The sequence below is a fragment of the Geotrypetes seraphini genome, chromosome 4 (genome assembly GCF_902459505.1).
Source record: "Geotrypetes seraphini chromosome 4, aGeoSer1.1, whole genome shotgun sequence".
Classification (NCBI taxonomy): domain Eukaryota; kingdom Metazoa; phylum Chordata; class Amphibia; order Gymnophiona; family Dermophiidae; genus Geotrypetes; species Geotrypetes seraphini.
This window is the reverse complement of record NC_047087.1, coordinates 7,023,530-7,044,173: the sequence shown is the minus strand read 5'-3', so window position 1 is coordinate 7,044,173 and position 20,644 is coordinate 7,023,530. Positions and strand designations below refer to the sequence as shown.

Genomic DNA, 20,644 nt, shown 5'->3' with positions numbered 1-20,644 from the left:
AATAAATTATTTACATAGTTTGCATTGGCAATTTTAAGAAGCTTAAGACTTTTCTCCCTATGTAAGAGCCTTCCAGTAAATGTGCTGTTTGTTACAGAATCAGTTCTAAGGAAATTCTTGCCTAGCCTTGCTGCACAATTACATATGGACTGCAGCGTGTAGCATCAAAGGACATTGTAAATGTACCACAGGCAGGTCTAAAGTACCCAAGTGTTAAAAACTCCCTTGGCTTGTATTTGCATATGTTCAAATCTTTTCAGAGCAGAGCTGATTTAAGTCCATTCTTACAAAATCATTTATGGCCACTGTCAGCTACCTTTATTTTTTTAAATATTTCTTAGTTTACATAATGCATTAATTGATGATGCTGGTGAACACCCTTCCCCATACACGGAGGGATGCAGGACTCTCTCCTCCCAGCTGGCTGCAACCCCATTGGACAGAGCAAAATGTTTAATGGCAGCTTGGCTAATGCTGAAGCTTGCGATTTTTATTTATAACTCATTTCTGGCACACCATCTCTTAGAACACAACTGTCCTGACAACCAGACCGGGAAGTTGTGCCCCTAGTGCAGGGCTTCTCAACAATGAATATGCATAGGCACCACTTCCATTGCATGCAGCTCCCTCATCCCTATGCCTTGTGGGGATCCTGAAAAATGGGGTTGTTGTGGCCTAAGGACTAGGCTGACAAGAACTGTGCAAGCATGTCCTGTGTAAGGGACCTTTCCATCACTCTCAGCTGCTTGAGCTTGCTCCAACAAGAGAATATGGCGTGTTTAAAAAAGGACTGGAGCATCATCATCGACGGGTGAGAAATGCAGCAGGGCAGCCTTCACCTCTGGGTCAAATTCTTCATACATGTTTAATATCTAGAAAAGAAAAAGCATAATTCAGCCCCAGGACTAGTGCTAGATTCATAATACACAGTTGTTACGTAGATCATTGTTGAGGGAGAAACACATTTTCCATCCTTGAAGGCAAACGTACCTAGTGAACTTGGCTAGCTACCTCTCCAGTCCAAAGCATGGGAAATACCTGCACTTATAGAATGGAAAGAACAAAACGCCCTTCAAGTTGCACAAGTCAGAAAAAGAAGAGATGTCAAATTTTCTTTTCAGAGTAAAATCTTTATTTCTGCCTTTGACACTATTAGGCAATCTCTCTGCTGGTGTTGCAGTTGCCCTGGTTAGATAGCCAGTGAATTCGAAGAATTAAATAGGTCATAACTAGGGACCTATTTAATACTCTGAAAAGATGATCTGACATTTCACTTGCTTGCCCTTATAGAATGGGCTTATAACTACCAAATTCACACACCTCTGAGCAATATAAAGCATGGATATTATATCCTTAATCCAAGGGGCTATTAACACTTCTGAGGCCCTTAAAAAGAACAAACTTGGACCCGCAAGACTCCTTGGTCCTCTTGAGATACCACTTAGAAGTCACAGGGGAACTGCAACACTGGCAGAGAGTTTGCCTAATAGTGTCAAAGGCAAAAATTAGCATTTACTCCCGCTTAGGATCTAAATCTGGTCCTCTGTCTTAGGGTACTTTGAGAGGCTTTGTTCAGCCACTAAGAATACATTCTTCCATATAGGATGTTTGTAAAAATAAAACAACCGTCCAGATTACCGTTCAGACTTCAGTAATTACGAGGAAGTTCATCCAACTCTGAAATTCTTTTGGAAGAGAAAACATAAATTTTATATGGAAGAATGTATTCTTAGTGGCTAAGCAAAGCCTCTCAAAGTACCCTAAGATAGAGGACCAGATTTAGATCCTAAGGAGGGAGTAAATGCTAAATACTCTTCAAGAAACTCTTAATATCAGGATATGAAGACAAATACATAGTAACATAGTAGATGACGGCAGATAACGATCCAACTGAATATCAGGATATGAAGACAAATACATAGTAGATGACGGCAGATAAAGATCCAACTGGTCCATCCAGTCTGCTCAACCAGATTCAATTTAATTTTTTGTTTTCTTCTTAGCCATTTCTGGTCAAGAATCCAAAGCTCTGCCCAGTACTGTTCTTAGGTTCCAACTACTGAAGTCTCCGTCAAAGCTCACTCTAGCCCATCTGCACCCTCCCAGCCATTGAAGCCCTCCCCAGCCCATCCTCAACCAAATAGCCATATCCAGACACAGACCGTGCAAGTCTGCCCAGTACTGGCCTTAGTTCTGCCATATTTACTATTATTTTCTGATTCTAGATCCTCTGTGTTCATCCCACGCTTTTTTGAACTCAGTCACCATTTTCCTCTCCACCACTCTCGGGAGTGCATTCTAGACATCCACCACCCTCTCCGTAAAGAATTTCCTTATATTGCTCTTGAGTCTACCACCCCTCAGCCTCAAATTATGTCCTCTGGTTTTACCATTTTCCTTTCTCTGGAAAAGATTTTGTTCTACATTAATACCCTTCCAGTATTTGAACGTCTGAATCATATCTCCCCTGTCTCTCCTTTCCTGTAGGGTATACATATTCAGGGCTTCCAGTCTCTCCTCGTATGTCTTCTGGCGCAAGCCTCCTATCATTTTCGTCGTCCTCCTCTGGACCGCCTCAAGTCTTCTTACGTCCTTCACCAGATACGGTCTCCAAAATTGAACATTGGCCTTACCAATGACCTGTACAGGGGCATCAACACTTCCTTCCTTCTACTGACTACGCCTCTCTATACAGACCAGCAGCCACCGCCTTGTCTATGTTTATTAAGAATTTTATATACCGCTCCTGCATTTTACTGACCTAAGCAGTTTACAATGAAACAAAAACAGAAAGGAACTCCATTGAACATATTCTAATGGGAAAAGTAGAGATAGATACAAGATATATACACATCCTAACATGTATCCCTTACGGGTGAAAACAAAAAATACTTTATAAATAAAAAAAGTTTAAGAAATGAGAAAATTAAATATAGAAAATGAGCTAAAGTGAAAATAAAGGTCCAAATAGGTTCAGTCCAGTGCAAGTCAACAGCAGGACACAATGGCTGAGACAAAGGCGAGGCAGGAGGATCCCAATGGCTGAAGGCATCATGCTGAGAAGAACTGGAGGACCAGACAGGCCACAGGAGGTCCCTCGATGTCAAGCCACACAGGCCTCAGTAAACCGTCTCTGGCTCCCGACGACGGAGGAAAGGCGCACTCCTTAATCTTAAGAATGAAGATTTCTTAGACGGGCAGCAGGCCATTTAGCCATCTTGGAGAGAAGGGAGTGAGCAGTTTGAATCTCGGTCTCTGCCATCCGTGTGCAAGCAGAGTTCAGAGCGAGTGATACAGAAGGAGGCGGAGCTGTCGCCATCAGTGGAAGAATTACACTCTAACATGCAACAGTTGCCACCTGAACCTGCAAGGAGTTCAAAATGAAGCTATTCTCCAGACCTTCCTTTAAGGTGGCCAGGATGTCTAGAAGTATGGTGCTAAAATGATAAAGGCTCCATTTCTAACACTGCAGCTCAAAAAATTCTCCAAATCTGTACGTACATCAGAGAGACAGACACCATAAATTGCAAAGAGAGAGACTGAGCAGAAAAGAGAATTGGGGCTCCAGGGCTGCAAAGCTCATCGGCAATTAGAGGATAACAGGATTACATAGACCTTTGGTTTTCCTTGCAAACTCTTATTCTCTTTTATAATTGTGTACATCGCTTTGTAAATCGATTCAGCGATTCATCAAATATTAATAAACCTTGATTTGTTCTAAAGCTTTAAAGGAAAAGAAATCCTTCGATTAAAAAAAGTGAGAAGGTTAACCCTTTCAGGACCATGAGGATCGTAGGCCAATTTTTGTGGTTTTGACAACATTTTTATGGTAAAAAGGGCTTGCAGATGCCAAAAAATTGATTTTTTTTGTGAAATATCATTATTTTTATTTAAAAAATCACACTTCTGGCTTATGGACAGTGTGGCAAGTGAATCTTCTCGTCAATCTGGCAACGACGCTAATGAATGAATGTCGGAACCAGTTTGTTTACATAAAGGCAGTATCATATGGAATCCGTACATATCAAATTTAGAACTGTAGACTATCCCAATCAAAATTTATAGGATTTTAAAGTTATGGGACAAATATGGCCCTTGGTCCTGAAAGGGCTACGCAGTGATCTTGGAAATACCTGGTTGATGTTTGGAACACTCGGTGTGGAACACTGACGGATGATGCGGAGCAGGTAGCGCTGGCTGCTGGCAAGTAACTCTAATGAATCCATCTGAAAAAAGGAGCAAAAACCCTTCACATAGGCTCACCCACCAAGCTGCTCCCTCCCTCCCCTCCCCCAAAGACAACTCACCTTCTTCCTCTAGGGCAGAGGTAGGCAATTCCAGTCCTTGAGAGCCGGAGCCAGGTCAGATTTTCAGCATATCCACAATAAATATGCATAAGATAGATTTGCATCTCAAGGAGGCAGTGCATGCAAATCCATCTCATACATATTCATTGTGGATATCCTGAAAACCTGACCTGGCTCCGGCTCTCGAGGACCGGAATTGCCTACCCCTTCTCTAGGGCTCTAGCTAGTGTCAAGACAGCAAATAAATTCTCTTGCTTTATCATCCATACTAGACCAGCCCAGACTGTTGGATATCATATCTGTCGACCAGCGGATGAAGACAAAGCAAGAAAGTAGTTCTTTATGAGCTGGCCCTTAACAGTATCACACAGCTCTGAAATGTCTCCTATCTCAAGAAAGATTTAGAGAAAAGGTTCAAAGAAGAGCGACCAAAATGATAAAGGGGATGGAACTCCTCTTGTATGGGGAAAGACTAAAACGGTTATGGCTCTTCAGCTTGGAAAAGACGGCTGAGGGGAGATATAATTGAAGTCTACAAAATCCTGAGTGGAGTAGAATGAGTACAAGTGGATCGATTACAAAGACTAGGGGACACTCGATGAAGTTACAGGGAAATACTTTTAAAACCAATAGGAAATTTTTTTTCACTTAAGAGAATAATTAAGCTCTGACATGCATTGCCAGAGTTGTGGTAAAAGTGGATAGCGTAGCTGGTTTTAAGAAAGATTTGGACAATTTCCTGGAGGAAAAGTCCATAGTCTGTTATTGAGAAAGACATGGGGGAAGCCACTGCTTGCCCTGGATCGGTGGCATGGAATGTTGCTACTCTTTGGGATTCTAGAATCTTGTTACTCTCTGGGATTCCAGAATTTTGCTATTCTTTGAGGTTCTGGATGGAATGTTGCTACTCTTTGGGATTCTAGAATCTTGTTACTCTCTGGGATTCCGGAATCTTGCTATTTTTTGAGATTCTCTATGGAATGTTGCTACTCTTTGGGATTCTAGAATCTTGTTACTCTCTGGGATTCCAGAATTTTGCTATTCTTTGAGGTTCTGGATGGAATGTTGCTACTCTTTGGGATTCTAGAATCTTGCTATTCTTTGAGATTCTGGATGGAATGTTGCTACTCTGGGGATTCCGGAATCTTGCTATTCTTTGAGATTCTGTATGGAATGTTGCTATTCTTTGGGATTCTAGAATCTTGCTATTCTTTGAGATTCTGGATGGAATGTTGCTACTCTGGGGATTCCGGAATCTTGCTATTCTTTGAGATTCTGTATGGAATGTTGCTACTCTTTGGGATTCTAGAATCTTGTCACTCTCTGGGATTCTGGAATCTTGCTATTCTTTGAGATTCTGTATGGAATGTTGCTACTCTTTGGGATTCTAGAATCTTGCTATTCTTTGAGATTCTGGATGGAATGTTGCTACTCTGGGGATTCCGGAATCTTGCTATTCTTTGAGATTCTGTATGGAATGTTGCTACTCTTTGGGATTCTAGAATCTTGTCACTCTCTGGGATTCCAGAATCTTGCTATTCTTTGAGATTCTGTATGGAATGTTGCTACTCTTTGGGATTCTAGAATCTTGTCACTCTCTGGGATTCCGGAATCTTGCTATTCTTTGAGATTCTGCCTGTAATGTTGCTACTTCTTGGGTTTTGGTCAGGTACTAGGGAACTGGGCTTGATGAACCATTGGTCTGACCCAGTAAGGCTATTCTTATGTTCTTATTTTCTGTCTCCAAGTGGATGGTTGATGGACTGTATAGCTCCTCATTCAGGTCCTGCTCCAGTTGGTAAGAGTATCTGGGTTCAGTAGTGCATTGGAGTGCTGTTAAGACAAATTTAGCTCCTTTTTATTTAGTCTTACAGCATAGCTGGAGCTAGGTGATACTTGGTGGTGCCGGGTCTCCTCCTCCTCCCCCCCCCCATAGTGTGACACGGTTTATCACTCTGGGAAGAATTAATTTTCATTGATTGAAGATAACATGGGACAGGCATGTGGGATCTGTTAGGGGGAGGAGGAGATATCGGATGTGGTAGATGGGCAGACTGAATGGGCCATTTGGCCTTTATCTGCCGTCATGTTTCTATTATTAAACAATTAGGTAGGTGGTTTTCATTTCATCCTCTGGGCTGGATTCTCTCTTGCATCTTTCGCATGAATGGTTATCCAGGCAGCAGAAGTTCTTTCCGCCTTGTTTTCTTAACCTTTTCCCTAATGGTTTCCCTCTGCCTTTGTTATTTTTGTCAGTCCTTCCTGGCTGGCTGATGGGTTCTTCTTCCGTCAACTTTTTCTTATTACAAAAACAATATTCAATTCTCTCTGGCAACCTACCAAAGGCCTTATCAATTTCAGGGCTTGTTATGGTGGATCTAGTGTTTTTTAATGCCTTGGATACTTATTTATTGAGATTTATTAGCCGCCTTTATAATTCAACATTGCAGTGTTTAGGGGGATAGGAATTGGCCATATTCTGGAACCAAGGCTCTGACATTAAAATTTAGATACATCCTCTTCAATCCATTGGAGGAAAAGACAAAGTCCATCAAGCCCAGTATTTTGTTTTCAACAGTGGCAAACCCACTTCAGAAGCACTTGACAAGATCCCAAAGAGGAAAACAGATTTAATAAAGAAAGAATTAAAAAAAGAAAGAAAACAGATTTGATTCTGCTTATCCTAGGAATAAGCAGTGGATTTGAATCTCCTTACTGTCTGCCGATCTTCTTTTGTTCCACGTTGGATTCTTTGGTGGATCGCTTGTCTTGTTGTTTTGTTACAAATTAACATACATGGAGTGGAATGTACCAGATTTGGTTGTTTATACATACATAAGGGTTAAAGTTGGACGACCGAGTGAGGCAGTTGAGAGGAGTGGCAAAGTTGGTTATTAATATAGACCAGTGTTTCCCAAACCTGACTGTCCTGGGGGACCCCCAGCCAGTCAGGTTTTCAAAATTCCCTAATGAATATGCATGAGAGAGATTTGCATATAATGGAAGTGACATATGCAAATCTCTCTCATGCATATTCATTAGGGATATCTTGAAAACCTGACTGGCTGGGGGGTCCCCCAGAACAGGTTTGGGAACCACTGATATAGACTTATGTTTCGGATAGTATTACTGCTTTACAATGCATTTGAACACTTTTCTATACATTAGGGAAGGGAAGGAAGAGGGGTTTTTGTTCAGAGATGTTTGGGGCTTGCATAGAACTAAAACTACACTGGCATTAGTATGGTAATCTTTGTTGTTTGTTTTGAATTTTAAAATAAAAGAAAAAAAGAAATACAAGTGGAAATAAAGAAATGAATAAGAAAACAGGTAAATGAATGGGGGTGGGCGGGGCAGGGGGGCCCAGTGTACTTGTGTGCCTAGAGGCCCTCGAAGAATTAATAATAATAAATTTATTCTTCTATACCGCCATTACCCAAGAGTTCTAGGCGGTTTACACCGTAAGAAACTGAACCATCAGTGAAGTACATACAAGTCATAAGATTAAAAAAAAACCAGGATTAAAAGTAGTAAAATGATTACAATGTTAAAAAGACCTAATTAATCCTGCCCTGGGTGTAGCAAGCACAAGCCAGATGGATCTGTAACAAACAACAGAAGATTTGCAAAATGCTATCACCCACCTGTCCAACCGTTGGCGATTGTTCCCCTTCTAAGAAAAGCTGGAACAGCTTGGCATACATGTGTACAGCTGTGAGAACAAAGTCCTGCTTCTGTATTAAGACATTCTGCTGCAGACATGGGACAAGGCTGCAGGGATAAAGAATCAGCATCTTTGTAACAGAAAGCACAGTTGCTTACCGTAACAGTTGTTATCCAGGGACACAGGCAGATATTCTCAACAGTGGGTGACGTCACCGACGAAGTCCCGCAGCAGACAGCCTCGAAAGCAGACTTGCTTGAAGATCTTTGAAAGAGCTTCCGAGTGCTGCACTGCGCATGCGCGAGTGCCTTCCCGCCCGAGTTAGGGCGCGCTTCTCCTGTGAGGAACCTCAGTTCAGATACCTAGCTAAGAAGCCAACCAGGGGAGGAGGGTGAGTTGTGAGAATATCTGCCTGCTGTCCCTGGATAACAACCGTTAGGGTAAGTAACTGTGCTTTATCCCAGGACAAGCAGGCAGCATATTCTCAACAGTGGGTGACCCCCCAAGCTAAGCATAATGGTATGGAGGGAGAGTGGCAAGTTAAGAAAAGAGATGTTGCAAAACAGATTGGCCAAAATGGTCATCCCTTCTGGAGAAAGTATCCAAGTGGCAGCCTTGCAGATTTCCTCAATAGAAGTTGATCTGAGGAAAGCTACAAACGCCGCCATTGCTTGAACTCTGTGGTCCGTGACTCGACCCTGCAGAGGGAGACCAGCCTGAGCATAGCAGAAAGAGATGCAAATAGCCATCCAATTGGAGATGGTTCGCTTCGAGACAGGGTGCCCCAACTTATTTGGATCGAAGGAGATAAAAAGTTGTGGGGCTGTCCTGTGAGGTTGAGTGCGTTGCAAGTAGAAAGCCAAGGCACGCTTGCAGTCCAAAGTATGGAGAGCCACTTATCCAGGTTGAGAATGAGGCTTTGGAAAAAATACTGGAAGAACAATAGATTGATTGATTTGAAATTCTGAAACAACTTTAGGTAAGAATTTCGGATGAGTACGGAGGACCACCTTGTCATGATGGAAAACTGTGAAAGGTGGATCCGCAACCAAAGCTTGTACTCACTGACTCTTCGAGTAGACGTGAGGGCAATCAGGAAAACTACTTTCCAAGTAAGGTACTTGAGATGACCCTTATCAATTGGTTCAAATGGAGGCTTCATCAATTGAGCCAAGACAACATTGAGATCCCAGACCACTGGAGGTGGTTTGAGCGGTGGATGAACATTAAAAAGTCCTTTCATAAAGCAGGAAACCACAGGATATGCAGACAGAGGTTTCCCATCAAGAGGCTGATGAAAAGCAGCAATCGTACTGAGATGGACTCGGATAGATGTAGACTGAAGTCCCGAATGTGATAAGTGAAGTAAATAATCCAAAACAGAAGCCAAGGAGGTAGACATTGGCTCCATATGTCGAGTGGAACACCAAGCAGAAAATCTAGTCCATTTCTGGCCGTAACACTGCCGAGTGGACGGCTTTCTGGAAGCTACCAAAATATCTTGTACAGACTGAGAGAACTGTATAGAGTCTGTTAGGCTGAAAGGTACCAAGCTGTTAAGTGCAGAGACTGCAGATTGGGATGAAGTAAGGATCCTTGACTCTGAGTAAGCAGAGAGGGAAAAACTGGTAGAAGCAGAGGTTACCTGATGCTGAGTTGAAGTAGAAGGGAGTACCACAGTTGTCTGGGCCACCGAGGAGCTATCACAATCATGGTAGCATGGTCCATCTTGAGCTTGACAAGAGTCTTGAGAATCAGCGGGAATGGAGGAAAGGCATATAGAAATCGGTCTGTCCATTCCAGAAGGAACGCATCTGGCTCGAGGCGATGAGGAGAATATATCCTGGAGCAAAATTGAGGCAGCTTGTTGTTGAGGGGAGACGCAAAGAGGTCTATCTGAGGGGTCCCCCATTGAGGAAACACCTGACGTAGAGGCGAGGAATTGAGGTCCATTCATGAGGTTGCAGAAGACAACTCAATTTGTCCGCCAGGCAGTTGTGCTGACCTTGAATGTATACAGCTCTGAGAAAGATGTTGCAATGGATTGCTCAATCCCACAGCTTCAGAGCCTCTTGACAAAGGGAGTGATATCCTGTACCTCCCTGTTTGTTGACGTAATACATGGCGACTTGGTTGTCTGTCTGGACAAGGACTACTTTGTCGTGAAGAAGGTGTTGAAAAGCTTTGAGAGCATTGAAAATCGCTGAGTTCCAAAGATTGATGTGACAAAGACGGTCTGCAGGAGACCAATGGCCTTGAGTGCAGAGACCGTCTAGATGAGTCGGTTGTGAGGACCTTCTGAAGAGGGAGATTGTGAAACAGCAAACCTCTGGAAAGATTGGATGAGAGCGTCCACCAGTGGAAAGATTGTTTCAACAAAGGAGTGACCGTACGTTGTTGAGAAATCGGGTCGGTAGCTTGTTGCCACTGAGTATACGAAGGTGAAGTCTGCCAAAAGGAACAAACAAACCAAAACTGCAGATATGTACAACGATGTAGGCAAAATTTATTGTGACAACCAAAGTATATCTAAAAACCTTTTTACCAAACAGGGGACCCAACACGGTCCTTGTTTCGGACAACCTTCATCAGGGGTCCATAGTAGAAAAGGAAAGAAAAATGTGTCACAAAAAATTGCAGTTGAAAAAATTGCAGTAGAAAAAAGTGGCCTCTCAATTTCGGGGAATATGTAGGACTTTTTGTGTGTTGGGATCTTAGATTTGTTTCTTAGCTGTTTCTCTTCTTGGAACACTGGATTCACGATCTAAGTTTGTTGTCTCAAGGATGATCTACTGGTAAAATGAACCAGGTGACCATTTAACAAGCTAGCTGAGGCCAGACCTTTGCCAGGAGCAAGGCACTGTTTTGACAAAATGAAGTGACTCAGCACAGACTCAGAAGCAGAAGCTACCAATCCTCAGGGCTTCCCTTGCAGCAGGAGGTGGTGTGGTTCACAGCTTCTTCCACACCAGGGTCTAAGGCATTGCCCCACCTTGCCAGAAATGCCTAACTTGGGAAAACAAAAGAAAACCGGAGAAGAACGCGAGCACAGTGACTTAATAAAAATAAAAAAACGCGGTGAGAGAAGGCAACGAAGGCTGCAGAGCTGAAGTACAGATGACTTCTCGGCTCTGCGGAAAACGTTGAACTGAGGTTCCTCACAGGAGACGCGCGCCCTAACTCGGGCGGGAAGGCACTCGGAAGCTCTTACAAAGATCTTCAAGCAAGTCTGCTTTCGAGGCTGTCCGCTGCGGGGCTCCGTCAGTGACATCACCCACTGTTGAGAATATGCTGCCTGTTTGTCCTGGGATAATATTGGGTTATGCTTGTGTGTAGGTTTGTGCAAGAGAATAATCTCCTATCACGTGCTGAAAAAATTTAATCTGTGCCTTAGCTTTAGCAAGACAGTACAAATGTCTTGATTTACAATAATTTGTCTCTGTTTTCCATCAGTTAATGAACAATTCCCCTCAAGTAAGCGATGCACCTAAGCTCTTTGCATACTCTGCAGTTTTATAAAAACTCAGTTCCCCATTTCCTTTGCAGATTTTTCAAGGTTCTGCAGCAATTAGATGGCACACTTTCAAACAGAATTATGGATGTTCTAGCAATTTATCTGCTGCTAAAAAAACAAGTCATTTTGTTTTGCTAATACCTGGGTCTTGTGTCTGTTGCTCAAGACTGGGGGCTTGAATTTAGGAGCCCAGGAACATATAATATTTTCCAATTTCTCAATTCCAGAGTACATGTTCCTCTTTCCACTGACCTCCAGGAGGAGGTGAGAGTCTTTTAGCCCTATGACACCAAAGATTGGGAAATGGAAAGGAAGGTTGTGATTGAGCTGGGAGCCTTTTGGGTAAAAACCCACGCTGACCACCGTTGGTTGTTAAGCAAGAATTTGATCGATGTAGGAGTAACAGCACATATATGTGCTGTTTCTATTTATTTAATAAGATTAGAAACCACTAATATCCAGAGGTGTTTCTCAACTTGGTCCTGGAGTCCCACCTTGCCAGTCAGGTTTTCAGGATATCTGCAATGAATATGCATGAAAGAAATTTGCATGTAATGGAGGCAATGCATGCAAATGAAGTTAATGCATATTCATTGTGGATATCCTGAAAACCTGACTGGCAAGGGGATACTCCAGGACCGAGTTGAGAAATAGTAGTCTAGCAAACTGTATTTACTGTCATAAGAAGCTACTTTATAGCAAGTGAGCAGAGAGAAGACAGATACAAGCCACCACTGCGGGATAGGTATGAGCAACGCAGAAATAGAAGATTAGATTTCATTCTTTAGTCCAGAATTCGGCTGCACGACTTATATTCCAGGATAGAGAATGACACGGGGAAAAAATTTGTCTCCCTCTCTGCCCCATCCACTCGATTCCCATCCCCATCCCGTCCCCGCAAACCATCTGACCCCATCCACACAAGCCTCGAATAGTTTTATACTGAACTTATTTTATTAAAGTATAAAAAGAAACAATATTCTATACAATTGTCATTTTATAAATCAAAGTTCTGGCTGCCGAACTAGAGGCAGAGATCTTCAGCTGACAGGGCTTTGTTTATAAATGTTTATCAACACAATTAATAGACTTTATCCTAAAGCAAAAAAAGATAAATAGAAATTTTTTTTCTACCTTTGTTGTCTGGTTTCTGCTTTCCTCATCTTCTCCTCATTCAATTCCTTCCATACACTGCCTTCTCTCCACCTCTTCCATATGCTCTGTTACTGTGCCTCTCCCTTCCATCTCTCCCTCCACCCCTCCCCCTTTGGTCTGGCACCCACCTTCTTCCCCCTGCTCTCCCCATAGTCTGGCATCTGTCATCTTCCCTTCCAACTTTCCTTCCCTTCCCCAGGTGGTTTTTAGCATCTTTCTCCTCCATTCCTCCCCTAAGATCTGGTATCTGTCTTCCCAATTCAGCTTGTGACTTTTTTTTCTTTTTTTTTTTTGAAAATGTGTTTATTAAAGGATCAATGCATATGAGAAAATACAAAATGCAACCATCCAAGAAAGACATCATGTACAAAAGTCAAGGGTACAAGGAAAAAGGAAATAAACATAGACAAATCCACAACATATCAGCTCCCATGCAGATCCAATTTTAAGTGAAACCCACCCCTTCCAGCCCCCCCCCCCCACCCACCCCCAGCACCCATGATCTCTAACCAGCACTAAAAGGAACTCCAATAATCCAAATAGGTCCTAGATTTCCAGCTCGCAACACCCCGGCGGTGCTGTCACTCCCAACCAGCCATCAAAGACATATTGGCCCGCGACTGTTGGCCGCGTGGTGCCAATCCAGTAACGAAGAATTAGTTTCTTTGTGATTCCTAAGGCCACTAAAAGAAAGCGCCTTCCAGGCTCGCCAACACCCGCTTCCACCAGGGGACTTGTGACACCCAACAGCAACGTCTTATAAGACCAGTCTATAGATAATCCTATAACTTTCTCCAGCTCCCGAAGCACAAATATCCACAAGGGCCCTACATGTGAACATTCCAAAAAGTGATGTACCAAGGTGTCCCGGCGAGCCGGGCAACGGGGGCAGCAGTCATCAAGCCATAACCCCATCTTTCGCCCCTTACATCTCGTTAAATAAGATTGGTGCAGAATCTGCAGATGTACTTCCCGTAGACTCACATTAGGGGAGGCAGAGGCACATTCCTGAAAACACAGAACTAATTCATCGGCAGTAACCTGCTCTCCCAAAGCTAGAGTCCAATCCGTTGCCATAGCATCAAGAAACCTACCAGACCGGCTTTCCCTCCCCACTTTATACCACTCCGAGAGCGTTATTGAATTCAGACGGGGCGGACAAAAACTGTTGATCCAGGGAAGTGAAAGTGGGTAAACTGCCCTCTGGTGAACGAAGCGCCAAACAATAGCTACGCAGCTGCAAGTATGCAAATAGAGACCCTGCGGTCCAACCCCAGCGGTCCCGACACGCCAGAAAAGAGGGAACCGATCCCGACTCAACTTCAGAAACCTGCCCCACAAAACGACACCCAGACGTCCGAACTGAAGCAAAAAATGCATGTAACGATCCAGCAGGAAACTTAGGGTTGCCCACCAATTCCGTGAAAGGCGAAAGTCCCACCGCTCCCCCCAATGAAGACCGCCACCAGCACCAGGCCATTCTCAAGGGTCAAAGCATAGAAGGGCAGGGCCCCGCCCCATGCCACAGGAGGTTAAAAACTGACACCGGAGCTGACAAAAGGTACCAGAATCCAGCCGGAGCAAACCTGTCAACACCCGTACATAATTCATGCACCCATCTCAACAAAGCAGCAACATTATAAAGACGCAAATCGGGCAAGTTCACACATCCTTGCTCGCGCCCCCTAATCAGTTTGTTATAGCCAATTTTCGCCCGGCGGGAGTGCCATATAAAGGACGAAACAACCCCCCTATAAGCCTGCACATCTTTTTGTTTGATCCAAAGGGGCACCATTTGTAGAGGATACAGGAGCTTCGGCAAAAGGACCATTTTAATAAGGGCAACGCGCCCCAGGAATGAGAGGGGAAATTCCATCCACCGCTTACACAAAGCTCAGACTGCATCTAATTTATCAAGTACGTTTTTCCGGTAAACCACCCCTGGGTCTGCATGCAGATATATTCCCAGATATTTAAGCGTACCCTTATACCATTGCAGGGGAAAGGAAGGATCATGCCACAGAGCACATGGGGGGCGGATCGCCAGAGCCTCCGACTTATCAAAGTTAATGCGCAACCCAGAAAAGGCTCCAAATCTCTGTATAAGATCTATTAATCGAGGAACCCCCTCCTCAGCGTCTCCCAGAAAGATGAGCATATCATCCGCAAACAAATTAATTTTAAATTCCTGGGAACCCAACCGAATACCTCGCACATCGGGGCTCTGACGTAGCTTAGCCGCAAGGGGCTCTAGCGCCAAGACAAAGAGCATCGGGGAGAGGGGACAGCCCTGGCGCGTCCCCCTCTCGAGGTCAAAAGAGGAGGTAAGCTCCCCATTAATCAGGATCTGGGCCGTAGGATGAGCGTGTAATGATCGATTCCCAGTCAGAAAGCTCCCCAGAATGCCGAACTGAGGAAGAACCCAAAAAAGATAATCCCATAACACTTTATCGAACGCTTTTTCAGCGTCTAGGCTAACTATAAGAGCGTTCTTCTGTCCCGGGTGTTGCCCAACAAGTCCAGGATTCTGCAGCACCGAAAGCGCCCTCAACACGTTAGCAGAAGAATAGCGGCCCGGCACAAAACCTGCCTGGTCCGAATGAACCAAGCTGGCCAAAACCCGACCCAGGCGAGCTGCCATAATAGCAGCAAACAACTTGATATCTTGATTGAGCAGAGAAATAGGTCTATAGGATCCCAGCTGATCTTCCGCCCGACCCGGTTTCAGTAGAACCACAATGTTAGCGTGAGTTAGTCTATGTGGAGGCAGGTCGCCTCTACTAAGAGCCCCACATAGGGCTTAAAATGGGCCCACCACACGTGCCCCCAACAACTTATAATATTCAGAACCCAGCCCGTCAGGCCCAGGGGCTTTAGCCAATTTTAGGGCCCGAATAGCTTGTTGAATTTCCAACCCTCGCACCGGGGCATTTAACAACTCTCGCTGCTCATGTCCCAAGGACGGAATCTGTAGGTCCTGAAAGAAAGTTGTCCTCTGTGCAGTGTCACAAGTCCCCCGGTCATACAGAGCCCTATAGTAATTAACAAAACTCTGTTGTATCCCCACTTGGGCAGTTACCTCTCTACCATCAGGCGCCCGAATCTTTGAAATAATACGCTTCGGAGCCCTTGAGGTTACCAAAGAAGCAAGCAGTTTTCCCGCTTTGTTGCCCCAGCGATGTAGGCGATATTTATACATTCTGATATCTCTAAGGGCTCTATCTGCCAGTAAATCATTAATTTGCCTACGTAGGTCAAAATATTGAGATCGAGCTGACGTGACACCCGGAGCATGTAAACTCCCACGCAGCGCGGCCAAACGTTGTACCAAGTCCAACAGTGTCTTATCTTGGGCTCTGCGCTTGCGGGTAGTATACTCAATAATTTTACCTCGCAAGACCGCCTTGCTTGCCTCCCAAAACACCACTTCAGATACATCAGAAGCAGGGTTTTCGTTCACAAAGAAATCCCATTGTTGTTCCAGGAAATCCTTAAACTCAACATCTTCATAGAGCGTGGGATTCATACGCCAACTAATCGTCGACCCCTGTGACCCCGGCCTATCAATGAGCTCCAGCCAGACCAAGTGGTGATCTGACAAAACACCATCTTCAATCACCACTCGTGGAATACCCGCCAGCAGAGAAGGAGCCACCAGCAGATAGTCCAAGCGACTGTGAACATCATGGACTTGAGAGTGAAAAGTGAAATCAGATTCAGTAGGATGCAGTGTGCGCCATACATCAATCAGACCCAGTTGTTGCATCACAAAATTCACCCCCTTGTGGTCGCCCCCTTTCAATCGAGGCTTAGGCGGCCTGCAATCAACAAGTGGGTCTGCAGTAATGTTAAAATCCCCACCTAAGACCAATTGGTATTCAGAAAAAGGCATCAGAGCCGCTACTAATACAGAAAAAAATCTATGGGAGTATACATTAGGTGCATAAAGAGAACAAAACACATACTTCTTCCCCAGGAAAACTCCAGCCCATATCACATATCGCCCCTCGGGGTCCTGGATCACTTTGTGCATACTACAGGAATTCTTTTTATGGAAGAGGAGAGCAACACCTCGCTGTCTGGAGTTATAGGAAGCAAAAGCGACTTCCCCTACCCAGTCTCTCTTTAGTTTAATATGTTCTGACACGCTGAGGTGAGTCTCCTGCAGCATTAAAACATCTACTTTTAATTTCTTACAGTATTGAAGTAATTTGCTGCGCTTCACCGGGGAGTGCAAGCCATCAATACTGAAGCTGGCAATCTTAACAGAACTCACAAGAGCAGTTGGTAAGAAGTGAGTCTTCCCGAAGTGACGTCAGCTCACAGGATGGCTGCTTGAGCAGAGAGCTCCGTGGAGGCACGGGAGAAATATTAAAATTGCAGCGTTCTGATCGAAGGAGTTATATTCTTGCTGATACGGCGGGACAACAGCTGAGATGGAGACCCGTAAGAAGTTAGACAAATTTCGATTCCCTTTGCCTGAAGGGGAGAAATCGGCAACCGCGGGCAGTAGCGGATTGCCGGGTTGTAAAAAAAAAATGGCGCCGGTGCACGTGGAATCGGACGAGGAAGAGATTGCCATCGAGAGCACACCAGTTGAAGCGATCACCCCCCAGGTATTACAAGAGTGGTTTCGAGATCTTAAGAAGGAAATGGTGGGTGTTCGCCAGGACTTAAAAGCAGCAATGACGGAACTGCGGTCTGAGGTGGCTGAATTGGGAGGTCGGGTGGGAGACACGGAGGATCGCGTTTCGGAGATGACACAAGATCTGTTGAATATGCAAGCTGAATTGAATCAACTGCCGTCCTCCATCCAGATGTTGCAAACTCAGGTGGAGGATTTGGAAAATAGATCACGCAGATGCAACTTGCGTTTTAAGGGCATCCCAGAGCTAGAGGAGTATAAGGATGGGGCTGCAGTGGTGAAAAAGATCTGTGCTGATTTACTCACTGAAGCACATGGCTCCCTGACTGATCAAATAGTGCTAGTGAGGGCACACCGCAGTTTGGGTCCTGCACGAAGTACAGGGCCTAAGGACATTATTGCTTGCTTCCAGGATTTTGGGATCAAAGAAAATATTCTACAAATAGCGAGGCGCAAGCAGGAATATCGTTGGAATAATATCTCGGTGGGCATCTTTCAAGACTTAGCCTGGACCACTCTACAAAAACGTCGGAACTTTCAACAGATAACGCAATTGCTGCGGGCTGAGGGCCATCGCTACCGCTGGTTATTTCCCTTTGGGGTATGGATCACGATTGATGGCAAATCCAAACGTGTTGGTGATGTGGAAGAGGCGTGGGCAGCCCTGAAAGAACTGGGGTGCAAGAATGTTCCTGAGGTTCCAGTACCTGTATCTAAGAAGGCGGAGAAGCGTTCCACTGGAGTTTGGTCCACTGTTGGGCGTGCGGGGAAGCGGCATTTAAAGGATCAGACCTGATGGATTGAGGGGATTATTAACCATTTTTTCTTTGCTTCCTCCCCTTTTTTTTCTCTAGGACGTTCGGTCCTAGTTTAGGGGAGTCTGGTATTTGCCAGGGGTTCTACAGATTGATTTTTGAAATGACTAATTTGATTTTGCATATTCAGCATGAGGTTATGTATAGAACTTAGTATGAGTTTTCCATGGCAAGAATTATTGTCTGTGGGATTTTTATTTTACTTATTCTATTACTGATGTTGTTCATTGTAATGGGCATTTATGGTTTTAAGGGTATGGAAGAGTGACGCTGGTATAAAAGGACTAAGTTGCCTTCTGTGGGGGGGAGACCTTACTTCTTCTCCTTGGCTGCCCAGATCTTGGGTATGTCGGGGTCGTATAGACAGCAGGGGGGGAGGGAGGGGGGGAGTGGGATCATTTGAGGAATGATAGTTCTCTTGTCCTAGGCTCGTGGAATGTTAATGGATTAAATAACCCTGGAAAGCGTAGTATAGTTTTTCGTGAACTGCATAGGCTGAAGTGGGATATATGTTTACTGCAAGAAACTCACTTAAGATCGAGGGACGAGCGGTTATTGCACACTCAACATTATGATCAAGTGTGGACTCATAGGGCTAGAGGCACACAGAGGGTGGGGGGTTTAGCTGTTTTGGTTCGTAAGGGGATAGGGCTGGAGGTGGATGAGGTTTTCAAAGATAGGGAGGGACGCTGTTTAGCTATACGGGGTAAGATACAGGATAAAGTGACTACTATCATTAATATATATGGGCCTAACACTGATCAATCACATTATTATTCTGGTCTCACAGATGACTTGACTGCTTTCACAAAGGGAGCGATTTTTTGTGGAGGGGATTTTAATGTGTGCCCAGATCTATCCTTAGATCACTCCAGGGGGGGACGAGTGGTTCTCCGACGTCACAGTAAGGCCTTGATTAGGTTTATGCATCTATTGGGATTGGTGGATTGTTGGAGATTGCTACATGGTACTCAGAGGACTTATTCTCATTTCTCTAATGCTACCCAGACTTACACGAGAATAGATGGTATTTGGGTACATAGAAATCTTTGGGGCGGGATTCAAGAGGCGGAGCTTGGTAACATTCAGATCTCCGATCACGCTCCTGTCTGGGTGGTATGCAAGGGACTTAGGATACAATCAGGTAACAGATTTTGGCGTTTAAATGAATCACTTTTAGGGGACCCTATTATATTGCAAGAAGTGAAGGATTCTATTGTAGACTATCTATATATAAATGACAATGGGGAAGTAAGGGATGGGATACTTTGGGATGCGCTGAAAGCTGTTATTCGGGGTATTTTTGTTAAATGGGGGGCCCGTAAAAAACGGGACAAAGCTAAGCGCTCTTTGGGATTACGGGAGCAATTGGTGGATTTAGAAAAACAACATCAATTTGATCCTAGGCCTAGGGTATATGAGGCCTTGAGTAAAGTACGATTGGAATTACACCAACTACAGCTTGAGGATTTAGCTTTTAGAAAGACACAATTGAAACAGGCTATGTTCGAGAATGGAAATCGGTCTAGTGCTATGCTAGCCCGCTATTTGCGGGCCCGAAGGATGTCTGCTACTATTCAGAGTATTCGTGGACCTGATGGAGTTAGGTATAGGACTGATAAGGATATTCATAACCAGTTTGCTACATTTTTTGCAGAGTTATATCGTGGGGACAACTTGAGTGAGGGTTCTAAGATTGCAGATTTTTTAGACATGGTCCCTTTGCCAAAGCTCTCGGATTTGGAACAAGAGGGGTTGGATCTTCCCATAACGGAGGGGGAGGTGTCTGGGGTCATACGGGGTTTAAAAGGGGGGAAATCTCCGGGATTAGATGGGTTACCGAATGTGTTCTATAAGACCTTTAGGGAGCAGATTGTTTCCCTGTTGGTGAGGGTTGGTAATGGAGTGCGAGACGGGGGCTCTTTGCCATCTACTATGGGAGAAGCAGGGATCACAGTATTGTTGAAACCGGGACGGGACCCGGAGCAGTGTGGAGCATATCGTCCCATCTCATTATTAAATGTTGATGCTAAAATTTTGGCGAAGGTGTTGGCATTGAGATTGGGACGAGTGTTACCGGGACTTGTCCATGTTGATCAGGCTGGATTTATCCAGAAGCGTCAAGTGGGAGATAATATACGTAGAACTTTACATTTGATCTGGGAGGCACAGCAACAACATAGTAAAATGGTCTTATTATCCATAGACGCTGAAAAGGCCTTTGATCAGGTCAATTGGAATTTTTTATGGGCAGTAATGGAACGGATGGGAATTGGGGGAATGTATGAAAAATGGATAAGGAATTTTTATTTGACACCGAGGGCTTGTATTAAAATTAATGGGCTTTATACAGATTTCTTCTCTATTACAAGAGGGACCCGACAGGGTTGTCCACTCTCCCCTTTACTGTTTGCTTTGTATTTAGAACCTTTGGCTTGTTATATTCGGGATTTGGGGGCAGTTCGGGGAATTCATATAGGAGGTCGGGAACATAAATTGGCGCTATTTGCAGATATTCTTTTTTATGTGACGGACCCGGAGGCT

General features: G+C 44.3%; 1 protein-coding gene across 3 annotated transcripts in view; it reads right to left on the bottom strand.

The window, feature by feature from the left end:
• Positions 1-125: 125 nt before the first annotated feature.
• Positions 126-20,644, bottom strand: part of FANCA (FA complementation group A) — a 184,026-nt gene continuing 163,507 nt past the window's right edge. For 2 of the 3 annotated variants that reach the window (XM_033940379.1, XM_033940380.1), the window contains exons 41-43: positions 7,952-8,078; positions 4,134-4,226; positions 126-872 (exon numbers count right to left, since the gene is read on the bottom strand). In XM_033940379.1, coding sequence (XP_033796270.1) covers positions 780-872; positions 4,134-4,226; positions 7,952-8,078 — 313 coding nt within the window. In that variant the 3' untranslated portion in view covers positions 126-779. Of the gene's footprint in view, positions 873-2,698; positions 3,218-4,133; positions 4,227-7,951; positions 8,079-20,644 lie in introns of those variants that run through there. The other variant, XM_033940381.1, reaches the window with a different exon arrangement.